General features: G+C 38.0%; 1 protein-coding gene, 1 long non-coding RNA gene and 1 other non-coding gene across 3 annotated transcripts; 1 reads left to right on the top strand and 2 right to left on the bottom strand.

Moving 5' to 3' along the window:
* Positions 1 to 3,661: 3,661 nt before the first annotated feature.
* Positions 3,662 to 9,436, top strand: LOC149602680 (defensin BmKDfsin2-like). The gene is made up of 3 exons (XM_089860282.1): positions 3,662 to 3,924; positions 5,000 to 5,061; positions 9,269 to 9,436. The coding sequence occupies exons 2-3, from the start codon at positions 5,010 to 5,012 to the stop codon at positions 9,406 to 9,408; spliced, it is 192 nt and encodes a 63-aa protein (XP_089716408.1). The 5' UTR covers positions 3,662 to 3,924; positions 5,000 to 5,009; the 3' UTR covers positions 9,409 to 9,436.
* On the bottom strand, positions 6,486 to 7,815 carry LOC149602681 (uncharacterized). Its single transcript, XR_016376998.1, has 2 exons — positions 7,247 to 7,815; positions 6,486 to 7,152 (listed from the first exon to the last, which is right to left on the bottom strand). It is a non-coding gene; the product is annotated as an uncharacterized LOC149602681 (long non-coding RNA).
* Positions 9,437 to 17,336: 7,900 nt separating the features above from the next.
* TRNAV-UAC (transfer RNA valine (anticodon UAC)) lies at positions 17,337 to 17,409 on the bottom strand. The gene has a single exon. It is a non-coding gene; the product is annotated as a tRNA-Val (tRNA).
* Between the last annotated feature and the right edge of the window lie 2,292 nt (positions 17,410 to 19,701).

The raw sequence follows: 19,701 nt of genomic DNA, 5'->3' as shown, positions 1-19,701 counted from the left end.
GCTGAGTATATCCAGTTCCTGCCCAGCAGATTTGGACGGTGACCTCCGTCAACGACTAGGGGTAATCGCAATGTTTTTCCTCGGAACGTGACGTTGACGTTGGTTTGGCCCTTGATGTCGAGAAGATGTCCCGTGTACCCGGCCAGATTATCCGGACCGGGCTCGAGCGGTCGGGCGCCGCGCAGTTGATTATAGGTATTTGTAGAGACAATGGTGTACCCGGATCCTGTGTCCACTTGAAAGGTGACTGGTACGCTGTTTACGTGACACGTGATTGTCATGGCTGGTGGCGGTCGACCGTGTGCTGGTTCAGACTTTCCATCAGGAACGCTGGTAGATGACGGAAGGAGCATGCCGTTGACGTCATTGACGAGGTCATATACCGTGAATGCGTCGTACTCCGGTAAAGATCCTGCGATGTCTGGCTGGATCTGATGAGGATTTGCGAGATCAGGTGTGTCCATTATGTGATGCGTACGGTGGGTAGGTCGAGGTCGATAGGTGTTTCTTCTGGCGTCTGGTAGCCTGGTTCGAAATTTCTTGCGGCATGCCTTTGCGAGGTGGCCCATGGTTTGGCAGTCTCGGCATTCATATGATTTGTACGGGCATTCCCACTCCGGGTGAGTGATTGACGTGCAACGAATGCATGGGTTCTGTTGTTGGCGTGGCACGGTGTGTCGTGATATTTGCTGTAGTCCTGCGGGGCGTCGGACTGGTGCTGTGGGTGGAGTCTCCGAGCAATTGGTGTTAATGCGGTTGATAGCCGAGGATGTTTCATCGGCGTTAAAGCTTCTGATTTGGTGAATGTCGCGTTCGACTGTCTCTATGGCGATGGCGGCATTGAGAGCCTTGTCCAAGTCTATGTTGTTTATGTCCAGTAAGCGTCGATGCATGTGTTCATCATTAATCCCGCTGACGAATCTGTCGCGAAGGAGGCGATTGAGAGCAGTACCATAATTACAGAACTCGGCTAACTTGCGTAGGGAGGCCATGTACTCGGCGACACTTTCGCCGTTACGGCGTATGCGTTGAAAAAACTTGGTGCTTTCAACAATTTCAGTGGGCGTTGGATTGAAGTGTTTGGTCAGGATGGCGATGAGGTCCGTGTACTGTTTCTCGTGAGGCTTCGCCGGCGCCACGATGGAGCGCAATAGCGTATACGTCGTGGTCCCGATGACTGTAAGGAGGACGGCGCGTTTCTGTTCTTGGATGTCCTGGTTGAATAAGGCGTCGGCTCCGGCGGTGGCTGACGCAGGAGTTGTTGGGCGTTCCTTCACGCCATTTGCGAGAAAAAATTGGTCAAGGCGCTCGGCGTATATGGTCCAGTGGTCCGAATGTTCGTTGAACGGTGGGAATTGGCCGAAGGATGTGTTGATGGCGGCCATGAGTGCTGGTTGTGCAGAACGTTAAGATTTTCGCAACGAATCGTGGTTTAGATCGTCGTTCAGGTGCGCGAGTGTCGCATCATAGGTCCGTCGCCAATGTTAGGGTTTGATTAGGCTTTGAATGATTTGACTACCGTGTCGTCGGTACGAACTGTTATCTTTATTATTTAACACCGTGATGCATGTTACACTAGCCGCTGAGATAATGCCCCGTTTTTAATACAGAGGATAGATTATATATGTTGCTTAGTCTATAAAAAATAGGTGTGAGTTTAGATAAAAACCAACTAAAAAACTAATGTACATTTTTATACTCTACAATGTGGGATGGACAAAGAGCAGATGAAGGTGGATTATAGAAGTCAGTAAGATGGACAAATGGCCTGAGGATAGTGGTGTTAGATAGGCAATGGATAATAGCCATTGTAAGTGGAATACAATTTTCCAAATTTCCGGGAACTGTAAATGCGGTCCGGAATTTGGGAAAACGTTTGCTCCGATTTGAAAACTGCGAACGCGGTCCCCTGAGGTGTAAGTCAATAACAACAGACTGACACACAGACACACAGACAGACACGTCGAAATTAGAACCTCTCCGTGACATACGTCACTCGGAGAGGTAAAAAGCAGAATGTTTCACTACGGTGGGTGAGGGCCTTTTGTACGGCCCAGTATGATGGTTACCACGGGAGGTCCGTGGAACCAACTATGAATTATATCCATATCAATTACAGTTATGACGATTAGTAAATTCAATGCTAATTCCTATAATAAACCGACAAACGAAATTCCCAAAAATTTGAATCTGTTATTTACTGTTTTTAATAATAAAGATAATTCACATTACGACATACCAGAAGGGGATAATAGAAGAAGGATGACACTCTGTATCCTTTTAATACTTTAGTTATGTAACGTCATTCTTCCTAGGCTCACCCTTTTTGTTTGCTTTCCCGCTCATATAACTTCAGATGGGCATCGCACCGTAAGGTGAATTCAATAATTATTTGGCACTAAATCCGCAGCAATCAACCCACAAACCTCGTCTTGGGGTGGGGAAAAAATCCACAAGCTTGTCTTGCCAAATAGTTAAACGCTAATAGAGTAATAATGATGGAACTATTTATCGCGTATGTGATTCGGTTTAGTAACCTTGCTCCAATTGTTCCGATGTTAGGAAGAATGACACTACTCTTACCCCGCTTTGTGAAACACTTCTCTCGAAGAGAAGTATTATATACTTTTGGACATACCCTTTACTATAAACGACTTCTGATATGCAAGTAGCTTACACGTGTATTTGCAGATTTTAGAGCATATACCAACGGTAAGTGTACATTGCTGTTGGAAATGAGTTGAAATAAACTGTAATGGCGATGCTAAATATGAACTACCTCAGCTCAAGAGAGTTTAAGGTAATTCAGTAAACCGGGGGAAGTTCTTAAATATACTTTAACGAATATCCTTTATCTATGATGTAGTTGGCTCTGTAATGAAACAACTAAATTGGGTCATATACAAGAACCTTCTCCGACTTTTAGTTTAAATGGATACTTCGGGCTAGAAATTTTTGTTTTTAATCAAAAGAGCGTTTACTATAATGAAAATATCAATTAGAAGTTAGAACCATGTTTCTATCTGCAATGTTAAAGAAGCAATTAAGTTTAGGTAATGGACACTACCATAGGAAAATAATACATTACTCCCTTCTTATGACACTACGAGTTTTTTGCTTCCCCGCGATGTTATTCTAAACCTCTATTAGGCAACTAGTACCATCTGACGGTTTCGTAAAATAGGGGTATTTCCAAGTGCAAAGTGGAAAAGCCTTACGGAAACTTTATTGCTCATATCTTCTTTAACATTGTAAATAGAAACATGGTTCTAATTTATGTAATCATTAATGTTATATTATTTTCGATTAAAAGTCGAAAAAAATTCTAGCCTGGCTTATCTATTTGAGCTCTCTTTTTGTAATGAATCCCTCCCGTTTCACGTTACATTCAAGTATGCATACCTAGTGTGTCTTGGACGTATTGATATCTTTGACCTATGGCCCTACCATCATATTGAATTTCATGATGCAGTTTGTGGTACAAGTAAAGAGGAGGTACCTCTTTGGTACAGGTAATATAAATAATCAAATTATAAAATATAAATTTCATCTTTGTTGAAGCATCCTTATTGTTCATGTTATCATAATCTAGTTCTATCGAATATGTTATTCTAAACAGTGACAGGTGTTACATTTTCTTGGAAACAATTGAAATGCAGGAATTTCCCCAGAAGTACACCTACTTTTTCCTCAAGTTTGCTTAGAAACGAATAATACCAATTATACTTGGACATTTAAATAATTTATCGCCCTCCACCTGACTTTTTTTCAAAATAAGATAGACAGCGAGTTACACGTAGTTGCGTAATCTTCAAAATAGAAGCCTCTGTAGCGTTTCCCATAGCTCCAGAACCAGTATAAATAAGGGAAGATGAACAAGGTGAATTCATTTATTTGACTTCTAGAATCTAAGTACGAAATAAGGTAAGCTATTTTCATTTCGTTGAATCTCAGTCAAATTAAGTTAGTTTTCTTTCCTTGTTCAACGCAATTAATAGCTTTGGATATGTTTTTGCTTAATTGCTTGCCACGTAAAGTTTTAATTTCGGATCAAGATACTCCTAGACTGCCAAGTGTGTATGCGTAGTTTTCGCGCCATTATTGCCAGGCTGTTGCCGAAAGGAAAGCTTACAGTTCAGTTTTGAATCGGAATTGTCTAAATTGCGTGGCAGAGTGCCTGTCAAGGCTGTCCTAATATTAAAGCTGAGAGAGTGAGAAGGAATTTTCTCTAGCTCTAGCCCCTTTAGCGCAAACTATAAATGCTTGAAATCTTTTTGTTGGTTGGCTTCAGTAGCATTGCTAGGGTTTGAAATTGGGGGGGGGGAGAAGGGACTTAACCTGGGCAAAATATTTAAAAGGAATTATAAGAAATTATTAACAAACTTTTGCATAATTGGTTCATTGCATTATGTATAGACCTTTATATCTCTCCGAAAATTTGTGTCAACTTGAAATTATTCGTATTTTAAAGGTATACAAACTTTTATTGATAAAGAGTACGAAACGGAATTATTAACTATGACACAATTGTGAATGAAGGAATTTCTCTCGTTTTAATTTTAGTTTTAGTTTTGGTTTGCTTTTAGCCGACACTACTGAAACTCCCTTCGAAAGAACGTGAAACATTTTAAATGTCTCCGTCTGTTGAATGGTCTTTATTTATTTATTTATTTATTTTTCTTCTTGAAAATTGTACTGTTTGATATTGAAACTTAACAAATCTATCAATATAATTTTTATACACTAAATTGCTACAGAATTTTAGGGGGCTACGAGGAATTTTTGGTAGGGTTTTCGGATTATTTTGAGGGGGCTAAATTTGAAATTTGGCGGGGCTACAGCCCCCCCCCCAAAAAATACGCCTAGCGACGCCACTGGTTGGTTGTGTCATTTTTCAGATTATAAGGAATTTTTACGCAGGATTTTGAGTCTATGCAGAGAAATTGACTCAATAGAAATCACCTTTTTTACGTATTTAAAGGTTATTTTGTTTTCACAGAACATTCATAATGAGGGCTGTCATGTTCGTATTCCTTGTTCTGATTGCGATGGCTTCAATCGGTAGGTGTCATTTATCGGAATAACATATTGTTAGGCCACTAGAATGAGTCAAGATTAAGATATACAGAGTAGAAACCCTCGCTACTAACGCCTGTAAGTTCCTTAAAAGGTATTAATAAAAAACACCACGGCGCTTTGAAAAGCATTTAGATGGGCAAAGGTTTCCAACCAGTATTACGGGGAATCACCGCATTACCGTATTCGAGACTTTTAACGTTTGTTCTTGTAATTTATAACCATACCCTCGTCAAACGAATTAGTCAAGCAACACCTTACTGTTAAGGGTTGAATTAATGAGTGCATTGGTCCTGGAATTTAGCCTCAGTTCAATTCGAGACTTGAACTGGATAGATAATTTCAGAATATGTTCAGGTTCATAGTTTTACGCTCTCAAATGGCCTATATCATGATTCTATACAACACTGAATATACAGCTCTAGGATATAGCCTTTTTTATCATGTCGAATTGGTTTGGGAGTTACCCTACTAGTAGGCCTGTGCGAGTACCCGGTACCCGAAAATTACCCGGTCGGGTATCGGGTCGGGTACCCGACCCGATACCCGAAAACTTAATTTCTTAATACCCGAAATTATTCGAATAATTAAATTTTCCCGCTCATTACCCGTGACAAGGCTTAGGACCATCTGGTATTGGTTTGGCAAAGTTTCTTGAAGAAACTTTTCCACAATGCTCATTCATAAACGTCGGACGCAACGCAATTTAGTACAGGCAAAGGCAGGGCGTCGTGCGCAAAAGGCGGAAGTTTGCGCACGACGCCCTGCCTTTGCCTGTACTAAATTGCGTTGCGTCCGACGTTTATGAATTCCACTTTTAGCGTCTTATTTTTGTACTTTTCGCCATAATGGTATCCAAGTCTTTCATGACACTTATTTTTTTCACAAATAAAAGTATTTCATCCCGATAAGTACCCGATATGATTTTTTGCTACCCGAAAAGCACCCGACTAATGGAAGTTTAGCTAGGCCTAATTATTCGAGTACCCGTTAGAAATCCGGGTACCCGACCCGATACCCGATTGGAAGTTTTTTCAACTACCCGTACCCGACCCGAAACCCAAAAATCACTACCCGCACAGGCCTACCTACTAGCCCCTGACGCATTTTGCGTAGCTCTAATAACAAATCAGAAGACACAATTTATCCGTCCCTGGACTTCACCCGTTCCCCCGCTCCTATTTTATGTGATTGAGTCTAAGATATCGGTCGAAGCTTCATTTAGGCATTTCTGGCAACTTTTTACTCCAGCTACAACATCATGAACTTAAATATAATGTTTTATTGATTAATTATACATTACATTGAGATAATCACAAATTAATTCACCAACTTAAGCCACAAAGTCACATAGGGCTCGGGGTTTTTTGGTCGATTTTTTCGAAAAATACGATTAACTACAAATAATCGAAAACTATTCAGAAGTTTATTCGTTTAAACAATTCAACAATTTTAGATGATATTTTTTGACATTGAATAATCTTAGTAAGATTTTAACCGACAAATGTATTCAATCGACAAAATTATTCGAAAAAAAGTGATGTAGAAAAAAGGGTCTTACTCTACATTCGGTTAAATTAAAAATATTTTCTATTATAAAATCCACATACTTTGAAGTCTAACTTTTAGCGTAATATTTTGTAATTTAAGCTTTGCAAAAAATATCCAAATCATTTTTTTGGAGTAGACTTTCGTCTGGAATATTGTCACTAATATTTTTTATTAGAATTTAACATGTATACGTTTTTCTCCGTATCAGTTATTTATGATCAGATCGCCAAACTCAATTATTGTTACAATCTTTTCGATAAAACCCAATTCCAAAAAGCCCTAGTTATTACGTTAGTGGACTCTATGGCAAAATACTTTCCTCCAAGCGCCAAAAGTGTATATCTGTGATATTTTTGCCAGGGATCTCGCGATACCGCTTACCGTATCGTCGAAATGGCGATACAAGCAACAACTATTAATGTTTAACATCAGAAGGGGATAATAGATAATGCTAGCTTTAATTCTAAAATGGATGTCTTCGATTCTTGGTGCGAAACCCATCCATATTATCTCAACATAAACGCCCTAGACTCGAACAAAGAAGTTTTAGTGTAATATAAAAGGGTTAAGGTAAAATGGGGAAGTGAAATAAAAAAATATTTGAGAATCACCAACATACCTATTTACCTAGATATGCAATAATTTCTCTTTATTGATAAACAATTGCAGAAGTTAAAACAAAACACAGACAGACACTTCAGGCACAAAGCCTATCTCTCAGGAGAAGTAAAAATCCACTGGTTCCTACCGCCAACTATATTTCAGAAAGTCACACTCGAAACATATTTTGATCATTTACTTGAAAACGACTTCTCTATTCCGTTTTTATAAACTAACGATATCAATACTCACCCTATATTAACTTTGGAGATAGTTTCGTGGTACAGTGAAGTAAAGACTCAGTATCTCGCTTTATAAAACTATTAAATGTATCCAGTCTTTCGACTTCATACCCAATCTTCGTTACTCGTCCTTTATAAACTTTGACTACAGATTTTTCAGTTAAGAGAGGTTTTTCTCAAATAATTTATCAAAATTATATGATATTAATTATTTTTATCTGAAGTTACTTATTATTCTTCTAGTTGTATCGTTTTAAGAGACGTTTTTCCTAGAGTATGCCTCTTTCGCGAGTGTCTGAAAGACCATAAAATGGTGTAGTTAGATTGTTGATGTCAGTTAATAGAATAGTGGTCTGTACAGTTTTTCAGATATCCGTCAACTGTGAATACGATTCGGAAATTGAGAACCCTTTTGTTCAGATTAGGAAACTGCGAACGCGATCCCCTGAGGTGTAACAACAGGCAGACAGACTAACAAACACACAGGCAGATGAACACGTCGTGAACAGAACGTTCCAAAACAATCATCACTCGATGAAATAAAAATCTAGCCTCTATATTGGCTTCATGTGACTCCAATATTGTTCGATAGTTGTCCACTGTCGGTTAGATATTACACCAATATGCGCTTGATATTAGTCCAATATCGGTTAGAAATTGTCCAATGAGGGTTTGATTGATGTGTGAATAAAATCTTGACCATTTCTGGGTAATAATCGATCCCTTAATAGATGATTCTGGATCCAATTTTGGAAGAGGCTTCAAATCTGGCTTTTCGTTCGACCCTCCCTTTTTGGACACTAGTTACGTTATCCAAAAATAGATTAAAAACTGTGCTGTCTCAGAGTCAGCCGTTTGGATCCATTTACATCCGATTTTGGACAATATTTTTTAACAGTGCACGTCTTAGGAAATAGTCAAGTGCTAATAGAGTAGTGATGAGGGTACTATTTTTCGCGTATGTGATTCGGTTTAGTTTGTTTTCAAGTTCTCATGTTACCACACTTTGTGGTACACTTCTCTCGAAGAGAAGTATTATATACTTCTGATAGTATTGACAATCACAATGTTTTTATTGATAGTTCTTACCATTATCAGGTTTTTAAATACAATCATTTTTCAATGATTTAAACTTTGCGTTTTTTCGTTAATATATAGCTATAACAATTTAAAAATGATCAAAGTTTATCGTAAAAAATAATAATGGCGGTTACTCGTCCAAATACTAATCGATAAAAGAAACCAAAACCACATTTGTATCAAGAAACGTATGGATCATAATTTTTTATTCGAAATCGAATAAAAGGTATCGCAAAAAAGGTTTTTGGACTAAAATTCTTCTGATTATGTTAAAAATTTTAGTTTTTCGGAAAAAATACTTACGATTAATAATTGCATCACTCTACCTTTTTCCGAAAAAAATCGAGACGAAATACTTTTATATAATCTTCGTTTTACAAATTTTGGTATGTGAATATATTTGAATAATAGTTAACCGATCCCCGAGCCCTAAAGTCACATAACCATCCCCAAAAAAGTTGTTGTCTGCTTTTGCCCAATACTTGTTTTCTATTTCCGGCACGTGACATGATGTCGCCTTCAGCCCAAATCTTTCCGAGAGGTTACACGGGGTATCGCCGTTGTATATTCATTGTTGTAAAGATTCATAACTTTAAGAATCTAATGTCATGGGCGTTGGTTTTTGAAGTATGCCAGAAGATTCCATGGCTTATTAAGCCTCGCATAATTGGCTGTAGTTTAGATTCTTTCGTTGACATCTCTTTATCTTTCTTATTCAGAGGTTGACACGGTTGCTGCCGAACACGGATGCCCAAAAAATGACTTTAAATGCCGAACCTACTGCTTTTCAATAGGCTACAATCAAGGTTACTGCGCCCATACTGGAAATAAATGCGTTTGCATACAAAAACGAACATAAAAATTCTTTTTTAAAACGCTTGTACAGTATACAGATATGTACAATGTGTAAAAATTACTGATCTAATAAATTCGGTACATTTTACTAAATTATTTGGAAATTGCTTTCCTATAAAAAATAAAAGGAAAATACTTCCCTTATTCTAGACATACTCCCCTTGTACTAGGACTAAATAAAGCGTCATCTACTGTATAAAGTTCGTCTTAACAAAAACTGATCTATGTAATAAGAACGTCGGATCATAGATTGAGCCTCTGGTACCATCCTTGCATATTTTATCTGCTTAAATTTTAACTCCACCCACAAATTTTGAATACAGCGACTTCTAGTGGTCAAAATTTTCATTCTTATCTATATATTCCTGGTTAACTAATTCGCTCGAATATTGGTAAAAAGCAAAGTGGACAACAATGCAATGTAACTCCCGATTTAGTGGAATTTAGTTATAAAGTTAAGAATAAATTTAGTTGATGTTTATTTAAGTGTGTGGTTTTTCTTCCTGTGTACTAATTTTAATATTTTAGTACAATTATTACTTACTATTCTTATTTACTTGCCTTATACAGTACAATTTTGTGTTAGAACGCAATCAAGCGATGCTTAAAGACAAGGGAAATAATTTGGGAAAACCAAAATATGAGCCCTCCGAGTATAGAACGACTAAAGGTGGAATTCATTAACGTCGGACGCAACGCAATTTCGTACTGTACAGCCGAAGGCATGACGTTTGCGCAAGACGCCCTGCCTTCGCCACCTTAAATCCCTAATTATTTCCAATTAAATGAAAGGAATCCGGTCGGATAACCTTTATTAATTTAATCTAGAACCCAATGTTAATCTCTATGACGGTTAGCATTAGCGCCATAAATTTGCTATGGGAATTATAACTGAAATCGTTTTGTTTCGACCACAGTTTTCTCATATGTGCTATAGATTCAATATATGGGGTAGTTGAGAAGCTAAAGTAAAAGAGGAAAACACTGTCAGTAACGGTGAAATTTTGGTGAGGTGAAGCTTGTTCTATTGACAAGATTCGATAGCGGAAAAGCTTGGAACTTTATAAAAGCCAAAAAAAATGCCCATGATAAGAACACGTGGTGCTGATTTGGTTTTATTGGCCTTTTCCCGCCTAATACCGACAGTTTAGTTTTAGATATGTAACAAGATATTAGTCAAAATTTAATATTTTAAACTAACAGCCTCTACAGACGATGACGATCAAATGGTTTATCGCTTCCATTACGGGTTTGAAATCAAATGTCGTCTCCATAGAAAGAGCTGACGGATACTGTCGTTTGGAGTCCGAGGCAGAGTGGGTGTAACTGGAATCTCAACCTCCTGCTGACTGGCCTCAACGATGACAAATCGTATTCCAGGACTACAGCACTAGATACCGAGAAGGATTGGATTTGGTCTTGAAGGACATTGAGGTCAGGATCGAAGCTGGAGAGAACGTGGGCGTGGTGGGGTGAACAGACGCGGGAAAGTCGTCGTTGACCCTGGCGTTCTTCCGACTCATTGAAGGGGTGCGCGATCAGATCGTCATAGATGAAGAGCAAGTGGAGGGTCAGTTAACCTTATGGTAATCAAATTCTTGAAAGTCCTTACTAATGCTGTGGAATTGAAACCCCATAACCATTCCCTTAATTAACCTTAAAAAAGTAAAATATAAATCTAAAGATAAAGTCTCTGAAAGCGGACTGCAAAAATTGGGACGCGATTTGTGACAATAAATATACCTAGATGTAGAGAGGGATAACGGCACCATAGTCCTCCCAGCATCCTCAGTGGCTCGGTAGGGTCCTACTGGACGTAATTGTAAAGGACGCTCCTTCTATCTTAATATAGAAGCTAGTTCACATAAAAATACAACGGCACTATGCGTCAGCACTTAACAATCGACCACCGAAGGTGGAGGCGTGCTCGAGATACACTGGGAGAGTTACGGTGCCGCAGAATCACTCATCATCCTTTCCAATCCATCTCACCTTAGTTATAGCTGGTTAAAGTGGGACGGGGAAAAAGCACAGGGAGGCTATTCTCTAAAAATCGAAAATCACTCGGATCACTCCGAATCCTTATGATTCGGATCGGGCTCATTCGGAATGGACCGAACAAACCGTATTCTCTAACCCCAATCCTTATCGTCATTTGGATACTTCGAAAATTTTCTCTCAATCCAAATGGACGTCACTTCCTCTTAAGCCACGTGGTACTTTTTGACGCCCACTTTTTCTTTATTGGACAATTTTATTTGGCGCGCTTTCAAATTGTAGGGATGGAAACTTTGGTTTTTCCCAAGGAGTGGAAATTTTGGGAAATGGTCTTTGTATTGGGAACACATTCAATACAAAGCAAATTTTCTCTTTTTCGATTTCTTTTCTTCAGATAGAAATAAGTGCTTTTTTTCCTTATTTATTTATTTATTTATTCATTTATTTTTGATTAAAAAAATTATTTATTCTTAAATTGCTTCATAATATTCTTTTAAAATGGGTATTAAAGAACACGCTAAACAACAGTTAATATACGTCGAATTTTGAATGAAACCACAAGTAGAATAATCTTACACCAAGTTCCTATGTAAGATTTTTTGCCGTAGCCTCTGTGTCTGAAAGTTCTGACGTTAAGCTTTTTAAAGTTTCCAACGGAGCTCGCGTGAATGAAGAGATAAAATTTCTAAAATATCGGCCACGACCGAAAACGAGCTTTTGAAGCAGCGCTCCACAGCGGTGGAGAGTGAAGTAAAACAGGCGGGGTTAATTTTTTTATCGAGTAAGTTCAAGCATGGAGGGTTCATCCAAGTGCACTGTGTTTGCGTTTTTTATGGCGTGTGGTGTGCAAACGTTTTTAGAGAAAGCCGACGGAATTATATTTTTCTGGCGCGGAAATACTCTGAGTTTATTTTGAGAGCCTTTTATCCATTTCTAAATTAATACATTTACACCTAACTTGCTCCGCCATAACGTAAACTCCGATCGCATTAGATCTACGCGAGCGGATCTACGTCTCTCTATTGGCTGAAAAGCTCATCACAAGCGGACCCAACCTCCCATCGAAAAATTTAAGTTTCGTACATTTTTTAAGGGGGGTGGAATTTCTTTAGCGAGACCCAGCTTTCCGCGGCTGATGTTAGTTTGCGCCGAGAAAAAATGTTAGTAGAGAAAAACTTTGGGTGTTCAACTACCATTTACTCTACAGTAAATACATTCGGCCTAGCCTTGGGATATCACGTTTTAGGAACACTCGAGATGAGACGTTCGTTAGAGAAAACCTGACACACATTACCCTCATTCCTAGGCTGGAAAGCTATGTCCTTTGGATCATCTCCTTTTGATGAAACTTATAGGCCAGGACAGATAGGCCAAAAAAGGGCTTGACCTAGAACATTTGAACATAAAGATGAAAATTGGTACATGGGTTGTTTTTGACCCCACAAAAAATATACTAAAAGTCCCCTGCTGTAGAGCGCGAGCTTTCGCCGCCATCTTGGAAAATGGCCGCCGGGAATGGCAGCATCAATGTATTCTACATTCTTCTTCAAAAATTATGAAAATTGGTACGCATTATGAATCGAACCATATGAACTTCATGGCAAAATTTTACAGCTCTGTGTTCAATAGTTTGGTCGCCATATTGGACAATGGCCGCCGTGAATGCTAGGTACAGTATATTTCACCATGTTGTTGGAAAATTATGAAAATTGATAGGTATTATATTCAGAGCTGTGTGAACCTCATAGTAAAATATTGAAGCCATTAGTCGGTTAGTTAGGCCGCCATGCTGGAAAATGGCCGCCATCAATGCCATTTAGTTACAGTATATGGTTCAAAAATTATGAAAATTGGTAATAATTATGTTGAAGACCGTCTAAACATCATACTTGAATATTGAAGACGTGCTACTGATAGTTTGGGCGCCATCTTCGAAAATGACTGTTTGAAATGCCAAATATATTACCGATATATTAAGTTTTTTTCAATATTTTTTTATTGAGTAGATGATATTCATGAACGTATTAAATGTCATAAAATTAACTATCTTCGAGTCTAAATTTTTGACCCGTCTTCAAAAATGGTCGCTGAAATATTACTATCTAAAATCTGAAAAAAAGGAATGCCATATTACTCGGATTTTGGTTAGGAAAAACCATTTTATATGGGGTGTAAACATTCTAGTGTCGTTAAGGATTATATTTACGACACATTTTAACATTTCGTTCATATTTCTCTTCATCCTGAAGATTTTTTTATTACGGCTAATACCTTGCCAATGACCACACATGGCCCAGCAAGCTAATCCAGATCGTCTACATTCACAGTTCTTTATACAAGATGTTCTGCAGACTGCAGGTACAAATAATGAGTGTTATAAGTTCATCTGATGCCGGAAGGAGAATGGTGTGAATGGGTCTTCGACTTTCGCGATCGCGAACCAATCCCCACTGTTCAGGAATAAATCGTTTCCCAGCTATTGTTGGACTTGAAGATACGCTCGGAAAAAATGCAGTTTTGCGGCGTCTGTTGTTGGATGAAACTTAGCGAGATCAAATGAGGACTTGACAGTATGTGTGGCAAGGGTTCCATTATACGTCTAATATCTACATAGTTGAAGCTTGGACGTGTCAATTATCACCCTAAGAAAAGCGAAAAGAAATCTCTCTTCGGCAGCAATGGCTTCCTTAGATGCAATATGGTCATTAAAAAAGCCAACAAATTAGTAAAATGTTGATTATCTGTCATTACTTTAAACCACGCCTTATCATAACCAAACCCAGTTACAGCACGTAAATGAAAGAAGTGTTCTTTTAACCTTTTTAACTCAAAGGACTTGTCGTTGCGGAGGGGGCCTGAGTTCGGTGTGACGGTTCGGGAGTTCCTTGGGTTCGCCCTTGGTTCAGAGCGTTCCTTATCCCAATCCGTGAAGGTTTTTCCCGGCCGCTTCGCCTACGCCCAGGTGTTGTCTTGGCTCGCCCCCGCTATTGGCAACCCTCTAGGGGTCGCGTATACACTATTTGTTTGGGCCGTATGGCACTGTTGTGCTTGGAGAGAACTCCCCCGTCTCCTCGAGTCTTCTGCTGCCTTAATCCTTCCCTGTCACCGACCACCTTATGACTGGGCTCGACGTTGACGGTGTCCAGCTTCTGTCACCTGCTCAAGTGGCGTTTGTCGGTCCCACTGGCTGCTCCCGTGTGCCATGACGGCGGTTCCGCAGGTTCAATTTGGAATATGATGGGGAGGGGCGCTGATAAGGCCCCCAGCTAAGTGTAGCGCCTAATCAAGGGTTCTGACATGCAATTATTATGAAACATCTTCAGGATGACGATGTATATGAATGAAATGTTAGAGATTTGTCTAAAATCTAATCTTAAACAACACTAGAATATATAAACCCTATATTAAAGAATATTCTCTAATCAACATGTTAAGAATAACAGCTTTGAATAACTTTTCTTTCTTTCAGAATTTAGGGCAATAATTTTCGTGTGGCCATTTTTAAAGATGGCGTCGATAATTTCAACTTCGAGATATCTATTTTTTGTTGTTTATTACGTTAATAAAAATCATCTATTCAAAATGGGAATTTCAAAAATATTTACATATATATATATATTTATATATATATATATATATATATATATATATATATATATATATATATATATATATATATATATATATATATATATATATATATATATTTAGCATTTCCAGAAGTCATTTTCGAAGATGGCGACCAAACTAACAGTAGCACGTCTTCAATATTCAAGTATGATGTTTAAACGGTCTTCATCATAATTATTACCAATTTTTATAATTTTTGAACCATATACAGTATCTAAATGACATTGATGGCGGCCATTTTCCCACATGGCGGCCAAACTATCTGACAAATGGCTTCAATATTTTAGTATGAGGTTCACACAGCTCTCATTATAATACCTATCAATTTTCATAATTTTCCAACAACATGGTGAAATATACTGTACCTAGCATTCACGGCGGCCATTTTCCAATATGGCGACCAAACTATTGAACACAGAGCTGTAAAATTTTTCCATGATGTTCATGTGGGTCCAATCATTATGTGTACCAATTTTCATAATTTTTGAAGAAGAACGTGGAATACATTGTAGCTGTAATTCCCGGCGGCCATTTTCCAAGATGGCGGCGAAAGCTCGCGCTCTACAGCAGGGGACTTTTAGTATATTTTTTGTTGGGTCAAAAACAACACATGTACCAATTTTCATCTTTATGTTCAAATGTTCTAGGTCAAATCCTAAAAGTCCTGGGCTATTAGCGCAAGTTTTAGTAGGGTTAAATATGAGGCAATGAGAACCTAGAATAACAACGTTAATTATATAAAAACGTCTTGGTTTGGACCAAGGCCGAAAAAACAAACGATATGTGTGAGGTTTATCAATTGACTGAAGTTTCAGATATTGAAATTTTTTCTAGTTATTTTTATACACTCAATCCTTAATCAATATTTAATTCAATCAACTGATTTTACTGTTAATCGACCTAGTCCCTCTAAATTAATTGAAAAAATTACATATCTACGCTTTTTCAAGAACAATTACATTTTCCGAAAACATTCTATCGTGAAATTAATTTATCATGTCGAGGATACAGTATTGAATATTTGAAATGTTCTACTGGATGTCTAAAACAAGCAAGCGAACTTTGGCATAACTCGAATGGAAAATGTAAATATTTGATCGTGGATGCCAAACAAGGGTGTTGCGCGAATTTATACATTTAATTTCGTATATCGAAATGCTACATTTCTATTGTCGCCTCTTTGATGGTAAAGTTGCACTGGAACTTCCTTTTCCGTACTTAAGAATTTCTTGGTCATAACTCAGTCTATGGTAATATTGGCTGAGTGTGTTGCGACGGCTCAGATCACCCATACACTGAAACCACTGGTGATTATAAAATGCCATATATTGGGAAAATAGAGGAAGGGAGGGGGTGTCGGAGTTAAATGTGACCTTCTTGGCATAACTAGTAATGAATGATTTGTTTAACCATATTATTTCCGCGGGAAATGAATATAACAAGTCTGAGAAGTATTTCTGTTTATGTGATCTTTACCCTTTACCACACAGGATAAACTTTGTTGCTTTGTCTTAAGTAGACGACATTCACTCTAAACGACAGTCTTATCAACAACTTAAAACAGATTTAAACTTCTTTTGGTGCAAACTTGAAAATTTGTCAAGCCAGCAACAATTAAAACTATGTCGGTCAAGATGCTCACAAGTTAGTGAGTATCGACACGAAATCCCTTCAAAATAATTAATTTCATGATAAAATGTTTTCGGAAAATGTAATTGTTCTTGAAAAAGCGTAGATATGTAATTTTTTCAATTAATTTAGAGGGACTAGGTCGATTAACAGTAAAATCAGTTGATTGAATTAAATATTGATTAAGGATTGAGTGTATAAAAATAACTAGAAAAAATTTCAATATCTGAAACTTCAGTCAATTGATAAACCTCACACATATCGTTTGTTTTTTCGGCCTTGGTCCAAACCAAGACGTTTTTATATAATATCTGTCGCTTCAGTCTTAATGTAATTAAATTTTGAGTAATTATGTTTTCTTTACCGCTTATTATTATGTCCAATAAGATGGTCAAAACATGTATCTAGCAGGGCCCAAACGTTGCACCTTCCGCGTGTTAGGCGGACGAGATTACCACTACACTACACATACCTGGTAATACTGAGATTCCTAACAGATCTAGCTTATTATTATGTCCAATCACGATGGTCAAAACATGTATCTACCAGGGCTCGAACCCGGGACCTTCCGCGTGTAAAGCGGACGTGATAACCACTACACAATGAATACTTGGTTATTCTGAGTTTTCGAAGAGATCTAGCTTATTATTGTGTCCAATAACGATAGTCAAGTCATGTATCTACCAGGGCTCGAACCTGGGACCTTCCGAGTGTAAAGCGGACGTGATAACCACTACACCATAGATACTTGGTTATTTTGAGTTTTCGAAGAGCTCTAGCATTATTATTATGTCCAATCACGATGGTCGAAAGAAGTACTTCTGTAATTAACTAAAATTAACATACTTAGACTTAATTGTTTCTGATTAGACTAGCCGATCGCACACCCTGAATACTTAATTGTTAAATTAAGAGTATTCCGAAAAGTAACTTCGCTCTAGTTTTTCAGTTAGAGGTGGTTAAATATCACGAAAAACCCCATGTTAATCTCCATAGGAAAATTGGTAAAAGCATGTGAATTTTGATTTAACGTTACAAAAGAGTATCAAGTCATATCTACAAGGGCCTACCGGCCCTGTAGAATTAATCGCAAATTATAATCCAATTGTGTGGATCTCGTGAGATTATGATAAATTCATTAATGTAGATCATTAACCTATCAATGGTTACACACCTACCAAAATTTAATAATTTAAATAGATGCTAAAGGAAATAACCAAATTTAATCTAGCAATTATTAATAATTGATGCAATTGGTCAAAAATAGGTGGCTCTAACTTACAAGCCCCGGTCGAAAAAATATTAAAATGAACAATTAAATCTGTGTTAAGTAATTGGATGTCGCGAAATTATCCCTTAAATGTAGGATAAATTCAACGACTTTTTTACCTTTAAATCTAAAAAAAGCCGTCGATCTACCTTGTAGATTTCGCCAAGGCCCGCCAAGGCCTAAAGCTATTTCCCGCTTTAACCTAAAATTTTGCCCACGCTTGATTTTAAGTCTCGAAAAACCCTTTGAACTCGAAAATCGCGACGGCCAATGCGATTACCATGTTCAAATCGCAAACGATGAAGCTTGAGTTGAAAAAACAAAGCAGCCATACTAAACAAAAATATGAACCGCAGCCAAGGTGCCAGCGAAAAGGTACGGGGAAAAATACTAGAAAACACCCAAGGCGGGCGTATTCGGTGTTGGGATTTTACGGTTTAACGTTCTAGCTACCTCTCTCGTCTAGCTCTTTTCATTGACGTCATACGTGGGCGCCAAAGAATACGCGAGCTGTCTTATATGAGATATAAAGTTTGTATGTCCGGAAAAAGGAGAACGACGTTAAAGGCCTTTATATACGTGTAAATAAGAAGGTCTTTTTGAATTCAAAATTGCTATATTTAATAATGTTCACCGTTATTTAGGATAATTATAAAGTACCCATAACAGACCTACATTTAAAATGAAAAGACCAAGTATTTTGTATCAAATTTTATTTCAAGTAGTAACTTTTTCATTTTCATTTTATCATCGTCAGCTTTGAAAGGTGATGGCAATAATTCATTCTTATAATAGTTCGTAGATTTGTAAAACCTTACATTAAATTAAAAGTTCATGGCGTAAATAATATTTACCTTTCAAAAAGGATTAGTCTGAAAGCCACTAAAGGCGAAGCGCAACGCGCCGTTACCGCCTAAGATTTGAATTTATAACGGATAATCGACCTCACCCTAAACCGTGAAAGTTAGGTAGGGGTGAAGAAGAAAGCGGGTATACAATTTTCAAAGTAGAGAGAGTTTTCTCTCTGGACGCAGCCACCGCAGATACTTGTTTCTAGCCCACGTATGACGTCATAGTAAGGGAAAAAATTACTAGAGCCCCCCTACTACAAAAAGGAGAATCTCCCGCTTACCACCCCTGAAGGATGCTCCGACCTAATAATGCGAAGCGGTATACAGACCTTGGAAAACACCGGCGAAAGTTCCGCGAATCTAAGATTCATGGAGGGTAGAGAGGCGGAAAAAACTCCGAATGCCCGATTCGGCCGTCTCTTACGGCCGCCGAATGATTCGGAGAGGTTATCACCGTATGATTAGGATAAGGTGCTTACAGAATACGTTTTATTTTCATTCGGAGAAATTGACTCCGAATGAAAAGATTCGGATCGAAATTCCTCCAAAAGGACCTTAGAGAATAGCCTCCCAGGTAAAAAGCAATTCTCCCTTCCGCTTCTATATGCTCGCCACTGGTGGATAGCACTTAGCAATATTAGCAAATTTACTGTTATTCTATAAATTTATCATTTATCTTCCACATTTTGTATATCTCTGGGATTGCGTATTATCGGAGTAATTTTTATAATATTCGTATAACATCAATGAATTATTATCTTAACCCCATATAATTCATCTTAAGCGTTAACACTCGCAAAATGGTCGTATAAATGCGTTGAAAGCGAGAGGCCTGGAATTTCATTTTCGATGCAGAACACTCGCGTTTACCAAGGTCCGCGACAATTTGGTCTCGAGACAAATTGGTCCCGGTACAATT

The sequence above is a fragment of the Phalangium opilio genome, unplaced genomic scaffold, assembly GCF_054372755.1.
Source record: "Phalangium opilio isolate 3A_F unplaced genomic scaffold, DU_Popi_V2 ptg000352l_1, whole genome shotgun sequence".
NCBI classification, from domain to species: domain Eukaryota; kingdom Metazoa; phylum Arthropoda; class Arachnida; order Opiliones; family Phalangiidae; genus Phalangium; species Phalangium opilio.
Note: the sequence above shows the minus strand (reverse complement) of the source record. Positions and strands in the feature narration are given on the sequence as shown.